The sequence below is a fragment of the Hippocampus zosterae genome, chromosome 14, assembly GCF_025434085.1.
Source record: "Hippocampus zosterae strain Florida chromosome 14, ASM2543408v3, whole genome shotgun sequence".
Lineage (NCBI taxonomy): Eukaryota > Metazoa > Chordata > Actinopteri > Syngnathiformes > Syngnathidae > Hippocampus > Hippocampus zosterae.
Genome location: NC_067464.1, coordinates 7,883,422 through 7,907,083, shown reverse-complemented (window position 1 = coordinate 7,907,083; position 23,662 = coordinate 7,883,422). Strand labels below are relative to the sequence as shown.

At 42.4% G+C, this 23,662-nt stretch overlaps 2 protein-coding genes and 1 long non-coding RNA gene across 9 annotated transcripts; 2 read left to right on the top strand and 1 right to left on the bottom strand.

Annotated features, from left to right (window-relative positions):
- Positions 1-517: 517 nt before the first annotated feature.
- Positions 518-18,325, top strand: inf2 (inverted formin 2). 6 transcript variants are annotated; one of them, XM_052085908.1, is made up of 22 exons: positions 519-806; positions 7,392-7,802; positions 8,352-8,467; positions 8,599-8,758; positions 9,437-9,470; positions 9,604-9,745; positions 10,407-10,539; positions 10,709-11,302; positions 11,434-11,579; positions 11,669-11,730; positions 12,262-12,364; positions 12,471-12,556; positions 12,733-12,833; positions 13,919-13,989; positions 14,067-14,174; positions 14,239-14,309; positions 14,400-14,520; positions 14,882-15,046; positions 15,206-15,308; positions 15,401-15,553; positions 16,226-17,026; positions 17,895-18,325. In XM_052085908.1, exons 2-22 carry the CDS (start codon positions 7,403-7,405, stop codon positions 17,933-17,935), a joined length of 3,711 nt encoding a protein of 1,236 aa, XP_051941868.1. In that variant the 5' UTR covers positions 519-806; positions 7,392-7,402; the 3' UTR covers positions 17,936-18,325. The 6 variants fall into 6 exon arrangements, with proteins under 6 accessions (XP_051941871.1, XP_051941868.1, XP_051941869.1 ...); XM_052085909.1 differs by lacking the exon at positions 17,895-18,325 and adding an exon at positions 17,337-17,367; XM_052085907.1 differs by lacking the exon at positions 17,895-18,325 and adding an exon at positions 17,287-17,367.
- On the bottom strand, positions 14,244-21,248 carry LOC127614618 (uncharacterized). Of its 2 annotated transcripts, none has more exons than XR_007966644.1 (3): positions 21,119-21,248; positions 20,185-20,264; positions 14,244-14,331 (listed from the first exon to the last, which is right to left on the bottom strand). It is a non-coding gene; the product is annotated as an uncharacterized LOC127614618 (long non-coding RNA). The 2 variants fall into 2 exon arrangements; XR_007966642.1 differs by lacking the exon at positions 14,244-14,331 and adding an exon at positions 19,781-19,904.
- Positions 18,384-23,465, top strand: adss1 (adenylosuccinate synthase 1). Its single transcript, XM_052085927.1, has 13 exons — positions 18,384-18,686; positions 20,042-20,144; positions 20,236-20,298; positions 21,072-21,122; positions 21,196-21,262; positions 21,350-21,457; positions 21,540-21,621; positions 21,692-21,818; positions 21,901-22,055; positions 22,565-22,689; positions 22,820-22,917; positions 23,001-23,150; positions 23,310-23,465. Exons 1-13 carry the CDS (start codon positions 18,489-18,491, stop codon positions 23,360-23,362), a joined length of 1,380 nt encoding a protein of 459 aa, XP_051941887.1. The 5' UTR covers positions 18,384-18,488; the 3' UTR covers positions 23,363-23,465.
- The last annotated feature ends 197 nt before the right edge of the window (positions 23,466-23,662 follow it).

Below are 23,662 nucleotides of genomic sequence, written 5' to 3'. Positions count from 1 at the left end.
CCGGCCTCAGGAGCCTGGGAAGGAGATTAGAGTCGGTGGGGAGAAGGATGGCCAACGACTGGCTGCGGACAGCTTTAGAAATTGCAGGAAAATAGAAAAGGCCCGTGTTTTAGGGCAGGAAGCTACTTATGTGAGTGCCTTCAAAATAATAAAATGACAGTTACTGTGACCAATATCAATTCTGCATTTTTTTATTTGATGGGATTGTTGGACTTTCGTCTCGGGAGGCTTAGCGTGGCAAACGACAACAACGTTTACGTCGTTAAATGCAGTATTATTGCTCAATTATCGGTTTACGATTAATTGTGTGACGCAGGTAATCAGTTAAACTATTCCTTTATCTCTCATTACAACAAGTCAGCATCGATTTAATTCCTTCTAATTTTCCTTTGTCAAGTCCATGACCCATGTTTTGCGATGTAATCACGTTTATTCGCCAGTAATGACACGAGACGAAGTGAGGGTTTCGCTTGTCTTTACGGTGTTATTGCGAAAGGGACGAGCGGATGTTGGAGCCTCGTGTTTACTTCTACTTTGACGTCACTCTTTTAAACAAGTGAGTGAGGGAGCTCAGAGCCATGACGATCGAAACACACACAAACACACATTCACACACACACAAACACACACGTTCACACACACTCACTCGGGTCGACCTGCCACTACCATAATACGTTAATTTGAGGAAATCAATGTTTCTTCCTTGACGATGGAAACCACAGTGTGTGTATCATCTGGTGCCTCTCCCTTGTGAACACACACAAGGACACGATTCTTCCGAGACTATTTTTATACAACAAACCCAGGTAAGACATCATGCGTATCCTCAACTGCTTTTGCGTATCGTCAATCATGCAACAGTGCATGAAGATGTGTCATGTCAGCTGATTGTCAACATTTAGTCGTTGCTTACATCGCCTCTTTAAGATACGGGACACTCGTCTTCTGCAAAGGCGCACCCCAAAGTGAGGATCAGTGTTGTTTCATTTAATCCGCCGTGTTGCAGTATCTCAGGCAGGCAAATTGGCTAATTTGACATGAATGCTGTCGTTGGTACTCATAACGAACGAGAATGTTTGCCCTTAAATCTGCCCCTTTGGAGAAGAGTAGTAAGTCTTGAAGAAACGGAAAAAATGCGTCCTGTTGCCAAAATCCACTTGATGGGTTTTATTTGGATCACGTTTGTGTGCAAGTAAGTCGTGTGTGTCCAGAGGTTAATTCGGTTTTAATTCTGTCAAAGCAATCTTTTGACTGTTTTAATAAAGTGAGTATATCACTTAGGTACGCGCTATACAAAGTGTTCTTGCAATGCATGTTGCTCCCAAAAATAGTCGAGATGGGAGAAGAAGAGGGTAGGTATCATTTTAATGGGCTCCAGATGTTTTCAACCCCGCTGCATCCACTGTGTGAGCTTTTGAATATTTATTTTTTAAAACCCAATTCTTCTCAGGCTGCAACGCAACCTGGATCCTGGTGACTTTGAAAAACAAATTTAAAGTGAAATAATTCATTACGGGCGCAAAGTGGTAAGTCAGAAACCATTACAGGCATTTAACATTCCAAACTGTCATTCAAGTGTAAAGAGTCGCTAACCACTGTATAATCAAACAAATTCAAGTAAAAACCCATTTAAAAATGACTGACAGCTGCGATACTGCAACCAAGTTGTCTTTTTTTAAATCAAATTGAATCGCGGCAGTTTAAAATGTTCAATCTTTGTATCATATCGCAGCTCATGTATCGAGATACTCATTGATTCGTCTTTTAAAAGAGAGTGTAAACCAAATATGAATTGGGTTGATTTTTCTGATGATTGGTGGTTTCTTTAAATGTAATTAACTTGAATAGCTTGGCCTTTGTCGACCTTTTGCACCTTGTTACATATCAATAAACATGACAAAAGCTCCAGCCACACCATTTGATCAAATAAAATTGAATCATTTCACTTGCAAAAACAATATAATGGCTTGACAAGCATCCTGCAGTCAAGATATCCAAACACTTTGCAAACATTCGTGGTAAGGACTGCACGACTGTCCGTGTTTTATGTTATGTGTTGTGTTTATTATTTTACTTTATATTAACTGTTTTGTTCAGCGCTCTGTTACAGCTGCCGCTGTTGTGAAAGCGCTATATAAATCAGCATGTATTGTATTGTATTGTATTCATGCGAGAAAGTCCCATCAGTCCTCCCTACACTAGGGGGCAGTGTTGCTTTCTTGTTGAATGGGCTCAAGTCATCTCAAAATTTTCGTTTCAAGACTGGGAGTTGAAAAATGGAAAACGAGTCTTAAATTAAAAAATTAAAAACGATTATTTATTTGTTCTACTGCACAAAAAATATGAGCATAATTTATTTCCCCTGCGATATTGCTTTGTCTTGAAGCCAGAAAGAAGATCTTCTTCTACTGCTACCTCTTTGGCGGTGTAGAAGATCGATATTGCACATGTTGTACTCAGCAGATGCTTTCATATGTCAAAGAAACCTCAAACTACATTTTTAAAATTATATTGTTATCACAGTTTTGCTTTTTTTTTTCATCACTGGTCTCCTAATATGGGAGCGGAAAAAAAGAAAAAAAGCACAACAAATGCGCTTAAGTCCTGCAAGGCTGAACCCAAGTGTTCTGTTCCGGACGTTTGACTTTTGACATTGCAACTGATATTACGTCAATAATACTCATGTTAATTGCTGATAGACAAAGCATAGAACAGTATTTGCAGTCTTGGTCTTTGCATATGTTTCATATAAAAGGAAGCAGTGGGTGTGCATGCTTAAGCTTTAATGTAGTGTACCGTGGAGTTGGGCTGTTGTGTAGGAGGCTCGAGCAGAGGACACATGAGTGGGTTTGTCCTGTCGGCTGTGAATCAGCTACTGTTCGAGGTGCATGTGGGAGCTTTTGCAAGCAGACATGAAAAAATGTCCTTCAATTAACAACTTAATCGCACATTTTATTCAATCCTCAGTGAAATTGATGTTTCAAAAGAGGAACATATGCTACTGCACCAGCATGTTTATCTGGTTTCCTGTCCCGGGATAGTCATTTCCCTTCCTTCTGAAAAAAAAATCCTTGGTTGCTCAGCACACATGGCAGACACACCCTCGGCCTCATCTCAGGAATAATAAGTTAACCAAACTATGAAGTTGATGGAAAATTGCCCTGTGTACACGCAGTTACTTGCTACGTGTACTGCCTCAGCATCAGGCACTCCCTACAGCACATCAAATGTGCAAATGCTGAAATGATGGTAATGGTTGCCTTTGATGCACTGTAAAATCTTTATATTTGTGGATGAAGTTGTAGTAATTTCATAAAACACAAAATTTTTAGCCTTGGGATTGGCTGGCAGTCAAGGCTCTGCCTTTCACCCAAAATCAAATGGGACATTTTATATTACAAATGCATCTCCAAGAGTTTTGGAGCTACAGTAAAAGGATGAATTCAACTCATCGATTGTTAATATATGATGTATATATTATATATAATATTTTAATCACATAGTCTTGCTGTAGTTTGTAGGGTAATGGTTGCCATCAATTGAGGAAAACGAAACTTCACGCCAGTCAAATGCAGCATTGGCAGTCCAATGTATGACACCGGGGATCTTCAGTTAAAATTCTGAGACATTAATCCCTTAAAACAGTTAACCATGACCCACGATTGGTCATTACCTCACCCTTGATTATCTGCAATGTCATTTTCAGTCGACAGTAAGTGGCAAAATGGCCGCCCCATGAGATGGATACAAAACAGTGGATTTTGCTGCTTAATTCATATCCCACAAACACAATATTAATCAGGAAAACATGTTGAGACTGTGCCAGAAGAGAAGTGGGGCTAAATAGAACATTATGTTAAGACATTTTGTGGGGTGACTTCCCTTTTAAACCTTTTAGAAAGCGAGTGTCTCATTGCCTTCCAAACGTAACACTGCACTTAAAGAAAAAAATAATACCATTCCAACAGCCAAACATGGTGGTAGTGAGATTATCCGGGCTTGCTTTGTTACTTCTAGACCTGGACGACTTGCTGTGATTGCATCCATGAATTCTGCTCTTTACAAGAAAATCCAAAGGGAGAATGTTTAAATGTCAGCTTGTGACCTCAGCATATTTGATCCAAAAAATTATCCAAAGCACATCAATAAGTCAACTTCTGAATGGCTTCAAAAGTCAAAAAAAAGTTTTACTTTACAAAAAAAATGGCATTTGAACAGGGCTGTGAAGACATTTTATATCCATGCATACATGAATCCAAACATACACGTATGGTATGTGTTCTCAGTATATGCTACTGCAATGCACAATTTATTTTAAAAAAACAACAACAAAAAACATACAGCTGTTATATATTTTTTCAATAGGTATATCTTCCCTTCTGACAATGTTTCAATGCTTTGCTCGACAGTACTTGATGTAAAGTGGTGGGGGGAGGCTCAATGCCAGTTGAATACGGCACTGAAAAGGTCTGCTGCAAATCACCATTCTGTGTATGTGTGCTGGCTGCCACGGTAACGAGGCAGGATTGTGCAGCCTGAGCTGACAAAATTTCTTTGCCAGTGGCTGTGACAAATGCCAAGAGTCGCTTTACCTTGACTCGGCGGAATGAATGGAATTATTCCGCACTGCATCTTTTGAAAACAGAAGGCCAACAGTGTAGAAGTTGAATACGTGAGTGTCGAGCAAAGTGACAGCGAAAAGCAAGTACAATGGGCCTTTGCAAAAGCTATCATTCCTTCCAAGAAGCCAACTGTGAGTCAGAGCAAGTCATTGTGTCTGGACATGCTCGTCATTTGGATTTGCCAATTCTGAAATTCACAGCAGACAGCAGAGCCTAAAGCGTTTTGGTTTTTTTAAGTACCAAACCAACAAATATCGCAACTCTTAATTCAGAGGAAGTATTTTTAGACTTTTTGCAGAGTGCTATCCCCTTTTTTGGACTTAGTGTGTGTATCCTGCTCATACGGGAATGTTTTAGAAGTTCCCCAGAGAGTCAGGTTGGTGAAAGGAGGGGGCAGTGCTGTGTTTGGTTGTGCCACAAAAAGCAGCATGTGTGCATTTGTAATATATGCTCGCTCTACATAGTTGTGCCTTGTGTAATCAGTTTCAATGTCTCTAATGAAACGCGCCCCTTTACATTGTAAACGGAGTGTCCAGTAAGACCTCATAGGGAGTTTGGATTGGCTAACAGATTTTTTACGCAGGATTTAGTTGGAATGTTTTGCATAGCTGCTGGAAATGACTGGACTGCTGACATTGGTGTTTACACACCCACAGAGTGCAGCGCTGTCATTTCCCATTTTCATTTCCTTTGTGATCCGGCCTGCTGTTTTTGTTCTGCTTCCCAATGGTGAGATTGGATGACATCATGTGGACAAATTCATGAAATTACAAGATTTCCTTCCCAAAATAAAGTGATTTTTAAGGAAGTTACAGTCGACGTTCATTGGTGTGGGTTTCTCGGTTTATTCGTTTTTGTGCAACTTCCTGCATAGTTTTCACGTGGTTATTTTTGGACTTTTATCTATTGTTCCAAGCGTGTTCCCCTTCAGTTCTGACGACCTGCTGCAAAATGATAAATGCTGTTGTTTTGAAGCTTAGCCAATATAACACCTCAAGTCTTATCATTCGAAATTCCTTCCTACTCCACTGAAAAAATTAAAAGTGCACTTAATTAATTTTCCAAGTCCGGTTCCATTTTTTGAATTATCTAGCGGAAATGCAATGGTGTGCAACTGCAAAAAAAGTATTTCATTGACCCTAGTTTTTCACATCTCGCAGCAATTCCAATTTGATCACGGAACATACAAGGTAATAGTGAAACAAGAAGATTATGGAAACACAAAGTACATCCATCCATTATCTCAACTGCTTTATCCTCACTCGGGTCACATCCGGCATGCTGCAGCAGATCCTACTTATGTCGGGCAGTAGGCGCACGGTACACACCCTAAACTGGTTGTCTGCCAAAATCAGGGTACAAAGTAGGCGATCAAACATTCATACTCACAATCACACCTATACACAATTTAGAGTGATTAATCACTCTCCCGTGCATGTTTTTGGAATATATTTATTTGTTGCAAGAACAAGCACGTCATTCCATAATTGCTCATAAAATATGATCTGATCTTTATCTCAGTCACAACAGAAGACAAACACAGTTCCCTTAAGCCAACAGCACACAATGATGTGTTTATGTTTTTACCGATCACATTTTAGTGTCACTGCAATGCAGTAAAAGTATCAACAGTTGGATAATAACTTGAATAATTATAGTTTAATGACTTGTGTGACCTGTGGAGCCTCATTTGTCACCTCAGCTCAACCCTTTCCTGTAGTCAGAGATCAGACCGAATCAGTTGAAGCCATTCAGTATGTGATTGTGTTCCAGTGGCGACTGCTGCTTATTTAAGAAGGGGCGTGGGGGGGTTCATTTCGATAATGAGCAGCTTGCTAGCGGGGTGGAGCTGCTGCACGATTCCACTGTGTGCCTGACTGTGAGAGTGTGATTGTAATGGTAGAGAGGCTCCGCAGCCGTCGCGACTCGTTGGAGGAAGAAACCGTCGAGTGACGGAAGAGAGTCGACAAACAAATACAACGCTAGACATTTTTAACAACGCTTCTCTTGCAGTCTTAAGAGCAATCGCCATTGTTCTGTTGTGCATCGCCGACCTATTAAACTTCAATTGGCAGACTGATGGTCATAAGGTTGTCTGAAAAATGTGCTGATAAACTTCAGAAATCATTTTTCCATCGGTGATAGCAAGCATCCAGGTCATGAGAGAGCAAAGCAGTCCCAGTAGCGCGGTGGAACATTCAGGTGCTTCTTTGCAAACTTCATGTCTGAAGCAGTATTTTTTTGTTTGGCTCTTATTTGTTTTGTCTTTTTAATTCTCACAGAAGTGAATTGGTGCTACACCACAAAAAAAATAAAATAAAACATGAAATTCATCATCTTAAAATGTGATTTGTTTGGCTTCTGCATTCAAATACTTCGGGTTCAGGGCACTGACTGAGTCTCGTTTGTGTCTTCTAAATTAACGTTGCTAGCAATGCAACGGCTAAAATTGTTGAAAAAGAAAAAAAGTGAATGTGAAATTTATCACGTGAAAACATTTATTACCTTTTTTTGGTTTGTTTGTTTGATGTGCCACTAATTTACTAACGTACACTCTTATTTAACGTATTACTTTACTTGTCAACAAGCATAACCATGTGCCTATACGGTCTCTAAGTCTGAGCTGATTTTTCTTCCCCTCATTGAGCATTCTACTCTGTTCCGACCAGCTGACAGACCGTCTTGGCTCTGAGGAAGACTAACTGCTCAAATTTAAACAATGCATATTTGAATGAACCAACAATATAATGCCCTTTCCTTTCTGCACAGGTGTTTTTAAAATGATGTCAGGGATGTCGGAGGTAAAGAAGAAGTGGGCAGCAGTTCGGGGTCGCCTAGGCTCATCGCAGGACTCAGACACCCAACAGGAAGCCAACTTGGAAAATGCTGATCCCGAGCTCTGTATCAGACTACTCCAGGTTCCCACTGTGGTCAACTATTCCGGCCTGAAGCGGCGCCTGGACGGCAGCGACCGGACATGGATGGTCCAATTCCTGGAGCTGAGTGGGCTGGATCTCCTTTTGGAGGCCCTGGACCGACTTTCGGGGCGAGGTTGCTCCCGTATATCAGATGCCCTCCTTCAGCTCACATGCGTCAACTGCGTCCGTGCTGTCATGAACTCTTCAGCCGGGATCCACTTCATCATTGAGAATGAGGGATACATCCGGAAGCTCTCCCAAGGTTCCCACAAACATTCCACTTTTATATCGCGAAACATCTTAACACACATTTTCTTTCATAGTCCTTGTATACATTATATGCACAACTCAGAAAAATTAAGAGATTTTGGTCAAAATTTTAGGATGAACCTAAAATGCACTATAACCTTTAAAAATGCGTGTAATTTGACCTCCAAACTTTCAGTGTCCAACTGTTCATTGTTTTTGCAAAAAGTACTGAAACATCAAAAGTTTGGACATGTGCTTTTGAAAATTTACAAAAAGTCAAATTAAGTTCACCTCTAAAGGTTAAAGTCCATTTTAGTTTCAGCCTGAAATGCCACCAAAAAAAACCCAACATTTTTTTGGGTGTTTAGCGAGTTACGAAATCCATGTTTATTGGAATTTTCAGATTACAAACATGTTTATCTGCTGCCACGTCCTCAAATAACAAAGTTCACATTGCGCTGCCTGAAGATATGTGAAGCATGTTCTGGTCGCGACACAAAAAAAAGGCTCCTTAGAGAAAGTAGATGTTTTGCGTGTGCCGTTCACTCATGACGCTCCACAGCATTGGACACCTCCAACACGATGGTGAAGAAGCAGGTGTTTGAGCTACTTGCAGCCCTCAGCATGTTCTCAGCAGATGGTCATCACCTTGCTCTGGATGCTCTGGACCACTACAAGGCAAGAAAAACTATATGCCCCCCAACCCCTTAAAAAAAGCAATAAATACCGCCCCCTTGTGGCGAGTTGTATTGACGGGCATTACACCACAATGAATCCGTGGACCAATTCCTCTTTGATTTGTTTGGCAGGGTGTGAAGACGCATCATTATCGCTTCAGCGTGATCATGAACGAGCTTCAGGCCACTGACAACGTTCCTTACATGGTCACGCTCCTCAGTGTCATCAACGCCCTCATTTTCGGCTCCGACGACCTGAGGCAGAGAGATAAGATGAGAAAGGAGTTTATCGGTAGGTTCAGCCTGCCACTGAACAATTAATCACAATGACTGAGGTCACTTTTCATTGAGCTGTTACAGCATTTACGTCTGTGCTAAAAGTGAATACAAAGCACAAAAAAACAGGACATTGGCGCTCAACTGGAAATGTGCCTGAGAATAGGTTGTCATTCTGTTTGACAATGCATTAAAAGCTTAAGACATATACTTGTAACTTATATCACGCACTATTACATCTTAAGTTGAAAACATTATTCCGAATCAAACTAACCTAATTTAATTGGACAAAATGAAAGTTACAGCAAATCCGTTTTGATCATCCCCATAGCAGACTGATGTTTATAATAATAATAATAACAATACATTTTATTTACAAGCGACTTTCATTAGAGTTTGGAGTCCCAGGACGACAAACTATAAACACAAAGAATAAATAAATAACCTAGTCTTTTTGAACTCACCTAATTCCAGTGTGAACACCCACACCTCTGTGGACCAATCAACAATTTGAGTGACCACACCTCTTTTATAATTGCTCACCTGTGCCTTCTTGCCATACCTCCTCCATTATCCTATTCCATTGTTCCACTTTTAAAGATATATGTGGTTTTGGGGGGAAAAAAAACAAAAAAAACAACCAAAAAAACAAGGTGAATGTTGTGACAATCATGATGTATTTATTTTTCTGTAGGGCTTCAGGTTCTTGATATTCTACCAAAATTAAGGTGAGCATGTGGGCCTTTTTTTTCACTTTTCATTAATCAGTCTCTTAATGTATTTATTTTTAAAAGTAAAATGGTATTTGAATGTGAATCGTGCCCCACCAATGACTGATCTGTCTTTGCACGTGGCCTGCAGGGAGCAGGAGGATGAAGACTTGATTATTCAATGTGAAGCTTTTGAAGAGGCAATGGCTGAAGATGAGGAGGAGCTCTTGCGACTGTATGGCGGGATTGATATGAGTAATCACCTGGAGGTCTTCACAACTCTCTTCAACAAGGTGAGAGTTGTGTGGAATGGACTTGAGAATTCATTGATGTAATTCCATCTATCATCTTGTTTTAGTGATGCATTTTAATTCACCGCTGGCCTTAATATTTGACAACTAGAGCCATCAAAGACGGCAAATATAAAATATATTAGGTGATCATTATCAATACAAATTGCACTCAATAAAAAAAATACATATTTTTTTAATTGCTGTATGACATTAGATTTGTGCCCCAATACCAAGCGCCTCAAAGGAAATTTGGAGCATAACTACCAGATATTTTGAATGCTATTCATCCTTCTTAGTAGTGGTTTAATTTTCAATTTCAATCAATGTAATTTGTTGTTCATCTTCAGCTTTATTCAATTTGATTGAATAAACGCATACATTGTGATTCCCCCGGCTCCACTCAGCACATTATGATGTTTGTTTAATCTTCAAATTGACCAGTTTTATTTTTTCAATAGTTGTTTTAAGTTCTTATTTAAGCTTAAATATTAAACTTGAAAATAAAATCACCTAAATGCAGTTCATTTCCCTTAAAAAAAAAGAATGAACTTAATATGCAATCTACTGTATATTGATGGACTGATATGAAATATTTATATTTTGATACACTTTTCAACCATATTGCCCAGCCCGAAATGATATTATTTTTAATGTGTGCCAGGTGAGCAGCTCCCCCGCTTCACTGCAGCTGCTGTCCATCCTCCAGACGCTGCTCCTGCTGGGGCCAAGCCGCTCGGATATCTGGCTGGCTCTCGAGGCCATCACTAACCGAGCCATACTGTTGGCCCAGGACTGTGAGTCAGCATCATTGCGATGCATTCACTCCAATTTCCTGTGCGGCTAAATGTCTCGCTAATGGCTGCCTCTTATTAATATTTGATGGAGTTGGGAAAAAATAGCGATGAGGTAAAGGCTGCTGTATACACTTGTCAAACTTTTTTTTTTTTCCTGTTTGGATTTTAGCTCAGATAGGGTCATTTGAGAAGATCATGGAACGTCTGGTGTTTTCCAAGAGCAAGTCATCTGAGGGCGATCAAGAATTGGATGGCCAGCTTGCCAGAGTGGACAAGGCTTCGCAGACTAGTCAGAAAGAGCAAAACCAGCTGGAGAAATGCTCAGCATCACCTCAGAAGCCACTCTTTGCCTCTCCCCCTCCACCACCACCGCCACCGCCACTTCCTCCCAATATGACAGGGCCCCAAGGTTCTGTTCAGTGCCCACCTCCTCCGCCTCCCCCACCTCCACTCCCTGGTGGATTTGGTGGACCTCCACCACCGCCTCCATTATCTGGAATGAGACTTCCACCACCGCCACCGCCACTACCTTCTGGTCCTGGCATGGCTCCCCCACCGCCTCCACCCCCTCTGCCAGGTATGAACAGTGGACCACCACCGCCCCCGCCGCCACCCGCCTTACCTGGCGTTCCACCTCCCCCACCGGGCATGATAGTGGCTCAGAGCAGTTATGCCCTGGGGTGCGCCACACCCGCAAAGGCGAACCGATGTCCCACTCTGAGGATGAAAAAGCTCAACTGGCAGAAACTGAGGTCTGTGACTGGTGAGTTAGGTCGATAGGCGTGGGCTTTCTTTCAGGACTTGATTAGAAATGTTTTCCTCCCTCAAGTTCGGAGAGGAGCAAAACGTTTTAAAATGACATGATGGGGTAACTCTCTCTTCTTACACATACAGATGGTCCCTCCATGTGGGCTTCAGTTCAGAAAGAGACTTCTCCTCTTGAGCCGGACTATAGCAGTATTGAGCAGCTGTTCTGTCTCCCGGTGACCGAGCACAAAGACAAGGGGGCAGCTGCTCCTGTCAAGAAGGAGCCGAAAGAGGTGCGCGCGGTCGTCGTTCGGAGATGAAGAATTTAAAAACAAGTGCTCGGTTTGCTGACGCAAAATGACCTATTTCTATTTGCTTCTAGATTACTTTCATTGATCCCAAGAAAAACCTGAATGTTAACATATTCCTGAAGCAGTTCAAATGGTGAGACACGAATCATTGCGGTGTTCAATTTTATGTCTGTCAATTGCACTCGCTGGACACTTCTTTAGGTGCAGGTGAAGATCCAATAAAATGCATCAAAAATTCCGTTTTCAAAGAAACTTCTTGCTAAAGAAGAATTTATATTTACTGTAGTTTATATTATCACATCAGTTGGTGATATTTTGATGCTTAATCGTTTCGTGTCAAATCCAAATCTCAGCCTGTTAACGGGAAATCTCGGCTATCTGTCGGCCTTCGTGAAATCAGTTACTGTACCTTTTGTGTGGAATCCAGCTGTTTTCCAATTACTTTGGAAAACAATGACAAAACCAGTAACCGAATCTTCATTCGTGTTTGCAATTTCTGCAGCCAATTTAAAATGCCTGAGTTTGAAATGTGAACTTCATTGTTAAATCGACAATTTACATATTTTGCTCCACTTATGTGATAGATCTCAGTAGATTGTTTGTGTATGCCTAATTTTATGGCCAGTGAGTGTCCATCTTAACATTCCAAATATTCTCTGTCCAGCTCAAACGAGGACTTTGTGGTGATGATTCAGAAAGGTGACAGAACCAGGTTTGATGTGGAGGTGCTAAAACAGCTCCTGAAGCTTCTGCCAGAGAAGCACGAGGTTTGTCAATACCCTACGCAGTGTTTTAAAGCCGTCATTCAAGGGCCGAGTCGCGAGACGATGCGAAACGCGGCGCCTGAGCCGCGATGTTGCCTTTGTCGTCTAGATTGAAAACTTGAAGTCCTTCCAAGGAGAAAAGGAAAAGCTGGCAAATGTCGACCGTTTCTTCACATTGCTCCTCACTGTCGAATGGTAACTTCCGCTTTACCGAGTGAAATGGGCCAGAGAAGAACTTGTATATATTATTTATTATATGTATTATATATTTATATATGATATTTTGTGATGGATTTTTTTTTATCTGCCTGCATTCATCTTTTCCGATTTGTCCGCCATCACTATTTTTGAAAGTCCTTGCCTGTTTCCAGTTATCAGCTGAGGATTGAGTGCATGTTATTGTGCGAGGAGACGACATCAGTGTTGGACATGCTCCAGCCGAAGGTCAAGCTGCTGGAGGAGGCCTGTGACTGTAAGAACACTCGACTTTGAAGTGTTTTATAAAGATAAGATTAAGATTAAGAAAACCTTTATTAGTCTCGCAATGGAGAAATTCCAGATTCACAGCAGCAAAGTTATGAAAGGAAGAAGTAGAACAACAAAAAAATCGGAGCTGCTGGAAAGGCAGCCACTCTCGCGGCGCCTTATCTTATTGGCGCCTTATCTTATCTTATCTTATTGAAGATAAGATAAGATATCCTTTATTCGTCCCACACTGGGGAAATTTACAGCCTCCAGCAGCAAGAATGTATGTAGAAAGAAGAAAGAGAAAAAAAACAACAAACATCTTTCAATTAAATGCAATATGAACACAAAATGGATAAATCGCAGTACTATTTACAATTTTCCTTCACATCAGAATCAGAATCATCTTTATTGGCCAAGTATGTAGAACACACAAGGAATTTGTCTCCGGTATAACACGCTGCACTAGTATCATCGTAAACAACAAAATCATTGAACCATTTTAGAGTAACCAGTAGTTTTGTAGTACCATTTTGTGGTGCAAGAAGAGTGACTATGTCAGTGACTGTTTAAGGAGTTAATGGCTAGAGGGAAGAAGCTGTTTAAGTGTCTGCTGGATTTGGTGCGCATGGATCTGTAGCGTCTGCCTGAGGGGAGTGGCTGAAAAAGGTGGTGGGCAGGGTGCGGGGGATCCAGGAGGATTTTCCGTGCCCTTGTCTTGATTCTTGCAGTGTGCAAGTCCTCAGCATTTAATTATTATCATTATTATGATTGTTATTTTTTATTCATCAGCCTGACAGCAGTCGGTAGGAATGAGCGTCGGTATCTCTCCTTCTTGCAGCGCGGGTGTAACAGTCTCTGGCTGAAGGAGATACCAAGTGCTGTCAGGGCGGGCTGGAGGGCGTGGGAGGGACTGGCCATCATAGCTTTTAGCTTAGTTAGCATCCTTCTGTTGCCCACCTCCTCCAGAGTGTCAAGGGAGCAACCCAGGACAGAACTGGCCTTCCTGACCATTTATATTTATGCGGAAATAACCTTATTTGCCATGTTCCTCCAGCTTAGCCCAAACCAATTCACAACCTGTGTTCCCAGCTCTCAGGACAAGCACGCTCATTCCTTCTTTCTGCAAGCTCATCCTCGACGTGGGGAATTTTCTCAACTATGTAAGAGCCTCCCCCAAAGATCCGTTTCATCCCCGGTGTGACATTTAGAGAATCGCTTTAAACGCTTTTCCTCCTAGGGAAGCCATACAGGAAACGCCGAGGGATTCAAAATCAGCTCTCTTCTCAAACTGACGGAGACTAAAGCCAACAAGAGCCGCATTACACTGCTCCATCACATCTTGGAGGTACACGACCTTTTGCCGTAAAGCGCTAATCTGTTAATAACTCCGCATACCTTTTTTTTGATAGGAAGCAGAAGAGAACCACCCGGAACTGTTGGCATTGCCAGAGGACATTGAAATCTGCCAAAAGGCTGCAGGGTACAGCTTCTCCGCAACATTCCTGCACACACAAACACACAAATCTGTGAAATACTCTCTCATGGAAAAAAAAATGTCTACATGCCACAGAATGAATCTGGATTCTGTCCAATCCGAAGCCAACAACTTAGTCAAAAGACTAAATGAGGCATCAAAGAAAGTCTCCAACTCTGTTGAAGATGTGAAGCAGCAATATGCAAAGCTTCTGGAGGTAAGAACCTCGCTCACTCTGTTTTAGTAACGGTATCCATCCTCAAATTACACTTTAGTTGCATATCAAAGAAGTGAAAGTGTATTAAAAAAATGTCTAGCAGCCAGGGGTGTGCATCTCTCCAATAAAAGATGAAGAGCCATCAGATGGCATGTGTCAAAGTGCTTGGAGGACAGCGTTGATATCTTTGTCGGAAAACTCCAGTGTTTGGCCTCAAAAGAATCAGTTTCAATCCAATGAGCTACTGAGCTGCTCAAAATGTCACAAAAAGAAAAAAATAGACTACTGCATCACTTTTGAGGCTATGTTGTATGTGAACGCGTGTCTCATTCTGACAAAAGGCCTCATTTCTGTGTTGCAGGAAAATCTGGAGGCATGTCGAGCTTTGACTGAAAGATTTGCGGACATTGACAAGAAGAGGAGTGAACTCGCCGTCTACTTTTGTGAAGATGCCAACAAGCTGTCGCTAGAAGAGCTTTTCGGAACAATCAAGACTTTCCGGGAACTTTTCATCAAGGCGCTGAAGGTCGGGGATAATACTGGTGTCGTTTTTAGAGTGTGAAAAGAAACGTTTTGATGTGTCGCTGACTCAGTAGAAATTGCTACTGTGTATGGCGTGTACTTGGCGTGAGTGATAGCTTTTTTTTTTTTTTTTTTTTTTTTTTTTTTGTCTTCACAAATGCAGGACAATAAGACCAGGAAAGAGCAGGCAGCCAAAGCTGAGAAGAGAAAGAAGCAGCTGGCAGAGGAAGAGTCCAAGAGACAGAAGGGAGAGAATGGAAAAATAAGTGAGTTGTAACTGCACAACTCAACACATCCCTGGTATGATTTTAAAAGTATTGACTTGACTTTTTTTTTTTAAATCTCTGTTTCTCACCAGTCAAGAAAGGCTATGTGCCGCAGGACGACGGCTGCATAATCGACCACCTGCTTGCAGACATCAGGAAGGGTTTCACCCTAAGAAAGACCAGGCCAAGGTGCGATTCGGAAAGCCTCCCTCGTAGTGAAAAGAGTAGGGAAACCTGCCCACCTGGTAAGGACAAGAGACTGTGGCCGCCAATCCGCAGTTCTAGCTCCGCTCCTGAGTCACTTAACTGCGTGCCACACAGGCTTGTTGCTTTTTTTCTTTTTTCTTTTTTTTTTGTGCCCTTTAATGTCCTTCTGCCTGCATTAGCTTTTTATGTACGCGCTTGGGAAATGTATTGCCGTGCATCCTCACTCATTACCTCCGCCAAGAAGTATAGTTGTGATTGCTCCAGCGGGCACTTTTTGTATTTTTTCTTTGTCGTTTCCAACAGATATGGGTCAAAAAGCCCTTTGCTGAGAAAATGGGTGCCCGCTTGATCGTCGGTAAAGTAGCTCAGAAAATTTGACTGTGTCAACAAGCCAAATTGACCAATTTTTGGGTGACCAACTTTTTTTTAAATTACTGTTTGAGTCGCATTGGAATTGTTATCCCATTCCTAAATAATGTCACAGTCGCATCCTGTAATTTAGGAGGCCTGCTTAACTCATTCAGTACCAAGTCTGAAAAGACGTTTAAAAACGTCTTTGGGAGTGAATGAGTTAACACAGACGTTCTTCTTCCCCTTTAAGGGTTTAAACTTGGCGCAGGTCTGTACGCTGAGTCCCATTTGAGCTTTGTGATGCCCCTTTGCAATTTTCTTAATGGTTCGAGTAATACCGTTGACATTCCCCCATTCAGGGTCAAGTGTGAATTCTGCAGGCGAAAAATCCGCAGAAGTGGCCGCTTCCGCTTCCGCTCCCAGCACGCTTCCAACAGAAGCTCACCGAGCCAGCACCCGCGAGGTGAACGGCTTCATCAGCTCACCGGACGAGACTCCTTCGACGCCTCAGGATGCGGTGCAAGCGGCAGCATCACCCCAACCAACTCCAGGGGAGTCGGCCTCTATTGCGCCGGCACCCCCGGAAAGGCCGACATCGCAACAGGAGGAGCGCACCGCTACAGCGCCCCAAACTAACCTCGAGGTGGAACCCCTGCCATGTCACGTCACAGATGGTCTCTCTGTAGATTCACCTGAAACCAGTGCGCTCAGCCCATCCTCTCTATCAGACTGCGACCTGATAGAGGCCGTGTCGGATGAAGCTTCGAGCCCGCTACCTGAGAAGTTAACGGCCAAGAAGCCGGCAGACATTAGTGTGAATGTTCAACTGGCCGAAAACACTGCCGCTAGTGAAAGGAATCCAAAGGCAGAAGAGGACGGTCAAACTACGAATAAGATTTGTTTACAAGAGACCGAAGGGCAAGTGGCAGGTCTAGATTTGTGTGCCGTGAAAACATCTGGGCAGGACGTGGTCGTGAGCTGCACGCACGCAGACCCCGAATGCGACAAGACTCGTATGGAGAGCATCTTGGCGCGCGACGGCCAAGTTGGAGTTGAATCTGAAGATGCGCCGTCAGTGTCTGAAGATATAACTTCCTCGGCAAACTCCGAACCAAAGAAACAGCCGAGCTTCTTTAAGCGCAACAAAAAGAAGAATCCAGGTAAAGTATCTACCTTAAATAAAACGCTTTGGAATGCCAGTCTTGTGAAATGTCTTCAAGGAAGATTTTTTTGCTTTATTTTTATTGCACTCTGCTTTCTATTTGATTTTTTTAGTACTTCGTTGTGAAGAATTTACCAATCTGTGCCTCACTTAATTAAAGACAACGGATGCAGATTTTGATTTGAAGTCTTAATGCTTGTTTGCCATTGGACAGTTTGTTTGAATGCTGTTTTCCGTTCTTACTCTCTAAAACACAAGGTAACAGTGGGAAAGGACACACTAAACCTAAAAAGGGCTGTGTGTTGCAGTGAGGTCGGTCAAGCGGTAGGATGGCAAACAGTAAGCAGGAACATCATCCTAATAAACTCCGTCACCGTCCAAACTTTGTGGCAAATAACACCATTTGTTGGTCTAACTGGGATCTGGATTCCATTTGTCTGTGTTGTCCAGCTTTTAACACTTCTCTTTCAATGATGCAGTCATTGATAAGTCCAACAAGTGTTTTTAAAAAAAAAACGTCTTGGGAGTTTAATTTACTCAACAACAACAAAAAACAATTTATATCTAGAATTGCAGTCATTTTTTTCCTCATTCCAGTCCGTCTTGTGAATGAATTTGTCATGGCAGCCTTCACTCTTGTGTCCTCCATATTTTCCCCGTCCCATTCTTTAATTCTGCTTCCAGGGTTGTTTTTAATCTACTAATGACAGTCTCATATGCTTCCTGTAAACTGCTCTCTGCTATTTAAATAATAGTTCATCTGCATTCCAGTTAATGACCTCAATACATTTCTTGAGCAATTCTCATGAGAATTGCTTTTGAATGTCAACGTGTACTTATTTACTCTTATTTCCCTCCTTTACTAGATTCCAAAAAAAGGAGATCAAGAGGAAAAAGAAAAAGTTGATGTCACCGCAGATGTGAACTGGCAAGACTCCAGTGTACTGAGAATTTTATTTTTGTGAGATTACAGAAAATTGTTTCTTAGACCAAGACCTTATCAACTCAACCCAAACTGTGACTTGCACAGCCTTTTGGAACTAAACGCGTCCCTTTATGTAAATTGTATTTGACTGTAACCTCTTGGAAAAGTTGGACGATGCTTTATATGTTTAGTTTTTGTAACGTAAAAGTGGATGTGTGTGTGTGTGTGTGTGTGTGTGTGCGTTTAACATTTTGAGATGTTAATATAAAGAAAAGATGCAGGAAATATTTAAACGTGTATCGTATAAAATCACTTAAGGATACTGTATTGTAACTTTTAACGCTTAATCAGCTTTAATAAAAGTATATTGCCGATTGAGGTTTTTGTTGCGTGAACGGCAAACGAGTGCGTTAGAGGCGCTCCGTGAGCTTTGGTGGTGGGTCTGTCTGTGACATCATCAGCCTTACGGATATGGCAATGCTCGCTCTTCGAGACGGCTAGTCCTCCTGAGACGGCCAGGACCGAACCTTCGGCCATGTCGCACAGTTGGTCGGCCAAAGAGCATAAAAACGCCAACCAGGCCGCCGCCGCCGCCGCCGCGGGACCGAAGCGGCCGCGCAACGACGTGGGCAACAAAGTGACCGTGGTGTTGGGTGCGCAATGGGGCGACGAGGGCAAAGGAAAAGTGGTCGACCTGCTGGCCACTGAGGCGGACGTTGTCTGCAGATGTCAGGTAATTGTACTCGAAGCCAAGTTGCCAAGTCGTGCCGAAGTCTTATACAAAACGACCGGTAGCGTTTGCAGATTTGTACATTTTGAAGACCGGCGAGAAAATACTCATCAGGCTGCTTTGATTTTGTTTCCCCATTGAATAATACGTTTTATTTATAATCGCCTTTCAAGACACCCAAGGACACTTTACAATAACAACACAAAACAATACGGTGCGATGATTATGCGTGCGTTCATTTACTGTCATAATAAAAACATCGAGTCGGCTTCAGATAACTCGCATGTGCGATATATAACACTGTTCAGAAATCATTGGTCAGCCAAGTTCTGGACGAGCTGCCAACAGTTGCTGCACGTCGTACTTTTCTTCACTAACGGCACAAGCCAGATCTCTCTCTTACACAACCAGTGGACTATAGAGCAAGTCACATTCTCAGAGTGGCTTGATATGTGAGAAGGCCAAGTCTGAGAGGGGGGGCAGACATGGCCCCCAAACACCATATTCTGAGCCAAGGGTATTAAAATAGGGCGGGCAGACTATGTGAAGTGGAAAAGACCATGGGTTGTCATCAACGGTCTTAATATTGTTTACAGTGGATATAGAGTGATCCATGTTTTTAAAAAAATGTGATGCACAACCACACCGGAATTGGAAAAATACATTTTAGAATAACCGATTCAGGGTGTCCGAAGACAGCTGGGATAGGCTCCAGCATCCACCCGCACGCGACCCTAGTGAGGATCAAGCGGCTTGGAAAATGGATGGATGGATGGATGGATGGATGGATAAGAAAATCAATACCAGTTTTTTTTTGTCTGCTCATGAGTGAGGTGCAACACATCCCAGCTGACTTAAGGCGAACAACATCCTGGGCTGGAGAAAAGCAACCATTCACACTCACGATGACACTTACCAATTGAAATCCAGGGAACATGTTTTTGGAATGTGGAAGGAACCTGGAGGACCCAGAGAAAACCCGTGCAATTACGGGGAGGGGAGAATATGCAAATTCAGTACAGGAAGGCCACAGCTGAGATTCGAACCCTTCATTATGCTGCCCATGGTCAAATATTGAATCATATAATTGAATAAACTGGTTGCATAAGTGTGTGCCCGTCAGTCATAATATGAGAGGGTATGTCTTGTGTGCGGCTCGCACATCTTTTCAGTCGGATCAGAGTCTGAGTTCTGGATGTCTGCTTGAAGATGAAGTCATTTCTAGCCAAAAATCGAAGTTTTGAGTCAAAACATGAATGCTAACAATCCCCAATGAGGAGGAATGAAAAAAAAAGTGGTCACCAGAAAGTGCAGTGGCAAGGTTGATTTATCTTTATTTGACTGCTTTTTATTTCCAGGGGGGCAACAATGCAGGACACACGGTGGTAGTGGACGGTAAAGAGTACGACTTCCACCTTCTCCCCAGTGGAATCATCAACACCAAAAGCATCTCACTCATTGGTACAAACAAGGGACACAATTTGATTCAAATAAATCTTACCGCAAATGTGTTTCGTGTCAACTCTTTGATATCTTCTCTCTGATCTTGTAGGTAACGGCGTGGTCATACATTTGCCTGGCCTGTTTGAGGAGGGGGACAAAAATGAGAAGAAAGGTCTGACTTATTCAATTCAATCCCCAATTCTGTCTTTTCAAAGATAATCTAACATTATTAAGAGAGTTATGAATTCAACACTTTATTTTTGTCAGTTGCAGATAAGTGTCATGCATCATGTTTTTTTTTTTTTAAATATTCCACCCCTGTTGATGGTAACCAAAATGTGACGTTTCAATGTGGCAGAAATTGATGGCACAATAATTAATGTATTGTGTATATTAACACCTCTCGCAATGTCAATAAAATTGGCCATTGTTATCTTTTCGGAAGGCATAATGTTGAATGTGGCGGCCCGGTAGTCCAGTGGTTAGCACGTCGGCTTCACAGTGCAGAGGTACCGGGTTCGATTCCAGCTCTGGCCTCCCTGTGTGGAGTTTGCATGTTCTCCCCGGGCCTGCGTGGGTTTTCTCCGGGTGCTCCGGTTTCCTCCCACATTCCAAAAATATGCATGGCAGGCTGATTGAACACTCTAAATTGTCCCTAGGTGTGAGTGTGAGCGTGGATGGTTGTTCGTCTCTGTGTGCCCTGCGATTGCCTGGCAACCGATTCAGGGTGTCCCCCGCCTACTGCCCGGAGACGGCTGGGATGGGCTCCAGCGCCCCCCGCGACCCTAGTGAGGATCAAGCGGTACAGAAGATGAATGAATGAATGAATAATGTTGAATGTGCTTATTGTTGGTATGCTGAGAATAATGAAGTTCTCCGTGAATGATTGATTGTATAGGGTGAACAAAATATTCCTTATAATAATTGTCAGTCCTCTCTCATCAGGGTTGAAAGGCTGGGAGAAGAGACTAATTGTCTCAGATCGGGCTCACCTTGGTGCGTATGGCGCTGGATTTGTTTTTCTTGTTGTTTTTTTTGTACTTTCTGTGAACTTATTTTCCCTCCTCAGTGTTTGATTTCCACCAGGTCGTCGATGGATTACAGGAAGCTGAAAGACAGGCGCAAGAGGGAAAGAAGTACGCTTCAACACTTGAGATCTGACACGATCATTCTTACTATGAATTTGTAGATATTTATTTTAACGATTTGCTTTTTCATATAAGTATTGGAACAACCAAGAAGGGCATTGGACCTGCATACTCCAGCAAAGCATCTCGCACAGGTCTTCGTGTATGCGATCTTCTGGGTGACTGGAAAGACTTTGCTAGCAAGTACGGCGATAACGTCAACCTCATTCTGTTGCTATCATATCCTCCTCCAAGTCACATTATGGCTCGCATGAATCCCCTTCAGATTCAAGAACCTCGTCCGCCAGTATCAATCCATGTATCCAACCTTGACAGTCAACGTTGAGGACCAACTGAAAAAGCTTCGGGTAGAGACGTGAACCGCAATCGGTATCTTAGAGGCTGCTGCCAAAAGTTAAGCTCCGTTTGGCTCTGCAGGAGTACGGTGAAAGATTGCGGCCCATGGTCAGAGATGGAGTCTATTACATGTATGAAGCTCTTCATGGATCTCCAAAGAAAATTCTGGTTGAAGGGGCCAATGCTGCTCTCCTTGATATTGACTTTGGTAGGATTTCTAAAAACGTATTTTACATGGAAAGAATGACAATTGCTGTGCTTTTTAGAGTGATGATAAATGCGCTCTATAGGTACATATCCCTTTGTGACATCATCAAACTGCACTGTGGGCGGAGCATGCACTGGCCTCGGCATCCCCCCGCTCAATATTGGTGATGTGTTTGGTGTAGCGAAGGCCTACACCACCCGAGTGGGAATTGGAGCTTTCCCCACTGAACAACTCAATGTAAGACATTGATGTAACTGGCAATTTTACCATCGTCATGTTTGGGGTCGGATAAAATTACAGTTACAGAAAAAAAGCTATGAGTGGACCTTGCCTGATTGTATCGAATCAAATGAAAGCATTTGTAACCTACTCACTTTAAGCTTGATTTTGAATCTGTTCATGACCTTGGACTCAGCCAAGTTGGCCCCGAGGGCATGTGAGGCGTGAATTGACTGACTGACCCTTCAGCTCGCACGTCACAGGCAGGGATAAATTTAGGGCCAGAGGTCACATTCTGAATACATTTTGTATGACCAGCAGACTCGTATTACTACTTACTGAGGGAACATATAAGACGCAATGTTTAAACTTACAGTGTTCCCAATGTACTGTTTCATTGTCGATGACTGCGTTGTCTGCGTAAACACACTCACCAGCCTATATTTACATAGAAAGTTATTTTACATTTAGACTGACACAGCCAAAGCGAGGTACAATTTAATATTATATTTGGTTTTTATTTGTAGGCAGATGGAGAACTGCTACAGACCAGGGGTCATGAGGTGGGTGTGACCACAGGGAGGAAGCGACGTTGCGGCTGGTTGGATCTTGTCATTGTCAGATACGCACACATGATCAATGGCTTCACTGCGTGAGTGTTGAAAAAAGTCATTATGTGGAGCAAGCTTGTTGTTTTGTACTTTTTATACTGCACATTCTGGATGATAATTATTTCACAATGTTTTCTCTATTCCTCTTCAACTCCATCAACCTTCCTGCAGCATCGCTTTGACAAAACTTGACATTCTGGATGTGTTGGAGGAAATTAAAGTAGGCATCGCTTACAAACTCAACGGGAAAAGAATTCCACATTTTCCAGGTGATTTTTGGAAATGAGGTGATGAAAGGCCAGGTGACATTTATGTTAGCGCTGTCTACTTACTGTGTGTATTTGAATCCTAGCAAACATGGATGTTTTGCATAAAGTGGAAGTTGAGTATGAGACCTTCCCTGGGTGGAAGACAGACACATCTGCAGCACGTAAGTGGAGTGAGCTGCCAGTCAAGGCACAAAACTACATCCGCTTCATTGAGAACCACATTGGAGTTCCCAGTAAGTTTTAACTTCAAATTCAGATTTTACCTTGCAGTTGATGCCTTATCGGTTTTTACGTGTCCGTGAAAGAGCAACGGAAGCTTATATTGATATACTGTATTGATAGATGCCCTGTGCGCCCCCCCCCCCCCACCCCATCACCCCCTCTCCCAACAGTTAAGTGGGTCGGTGTTGGAAAGTCCAGGGAGTGCATGATCCAGATGTTTTAGAGGGCAAAGCCCTGCTCTTCATTTCACGGCTGCACAGATGTGGCATTTTTATCTCGAAGTGATCCCCTCATCACCATTCTAAATAAATAATTCACAAATGTAAGCCTGGTTTCCTCTTTATTTACTTTTCTTTTGTGGTCGAAAATAGAAGTGGGCAGTGAATAAGTACAACTACTTTTGTGTAACATCATAATTTTGAAGACAAAGAGGACGTCGCAACATGTCGCAACATTGAACTTGTGATTGCATTTCTTTTCGCACTACGGTACTGTAGTTTGGTTTGACGCTCGATTTCTTGGC

Excerpts from the sequence above, each read along its gene's own strand:
- inf2 (XM_052085906.1), top strand. The coding sequence starts at position 7,403 with ATGATGTCAGGGATGTCGGAGGTAAAGAAGAAGTGGGCAGCAGTTCGG. Across the intron at positions 9,746-10,406 it reads TCACAACTCTCTTCAACAAG|GTGAGCAGCTCCCCCGCTTC; the intron begins GTGAGAGTTGTG and ends AATGTGTGCCAG. Across the intron at positions 13,990-14,066 it reads TGGGGAATTTTCTCAACTAT|GGAAGCCATACAGGAAACGC; the intron begins GTAAGAGCCTCC and ends TTTTCCTCCTAG.
- adss1 (XM_052085927.1), top strand. The coding sequence starts at position 18,489 with ATGTCGCACAGTTGGTCGGCCAAAGAGCATAAAAACGCCAACCAGGCC. Across the intron at positions 21,123-21,195 it reads CTCAGATCGGGCTCACCTTG|TGTTTGATTTCCACCAGGTC; the intron begins GTGCGTATGGCG and ends TTCCCTCCTCAG. Across the intron at positions 23,151-23,309 it reads GAACCACATTGGAGTTCCCA|TTAAGTGGGTCGGTGTTGGA; the intron begins GTAAGTTTTAAC and ends CTCTCCCAACAG.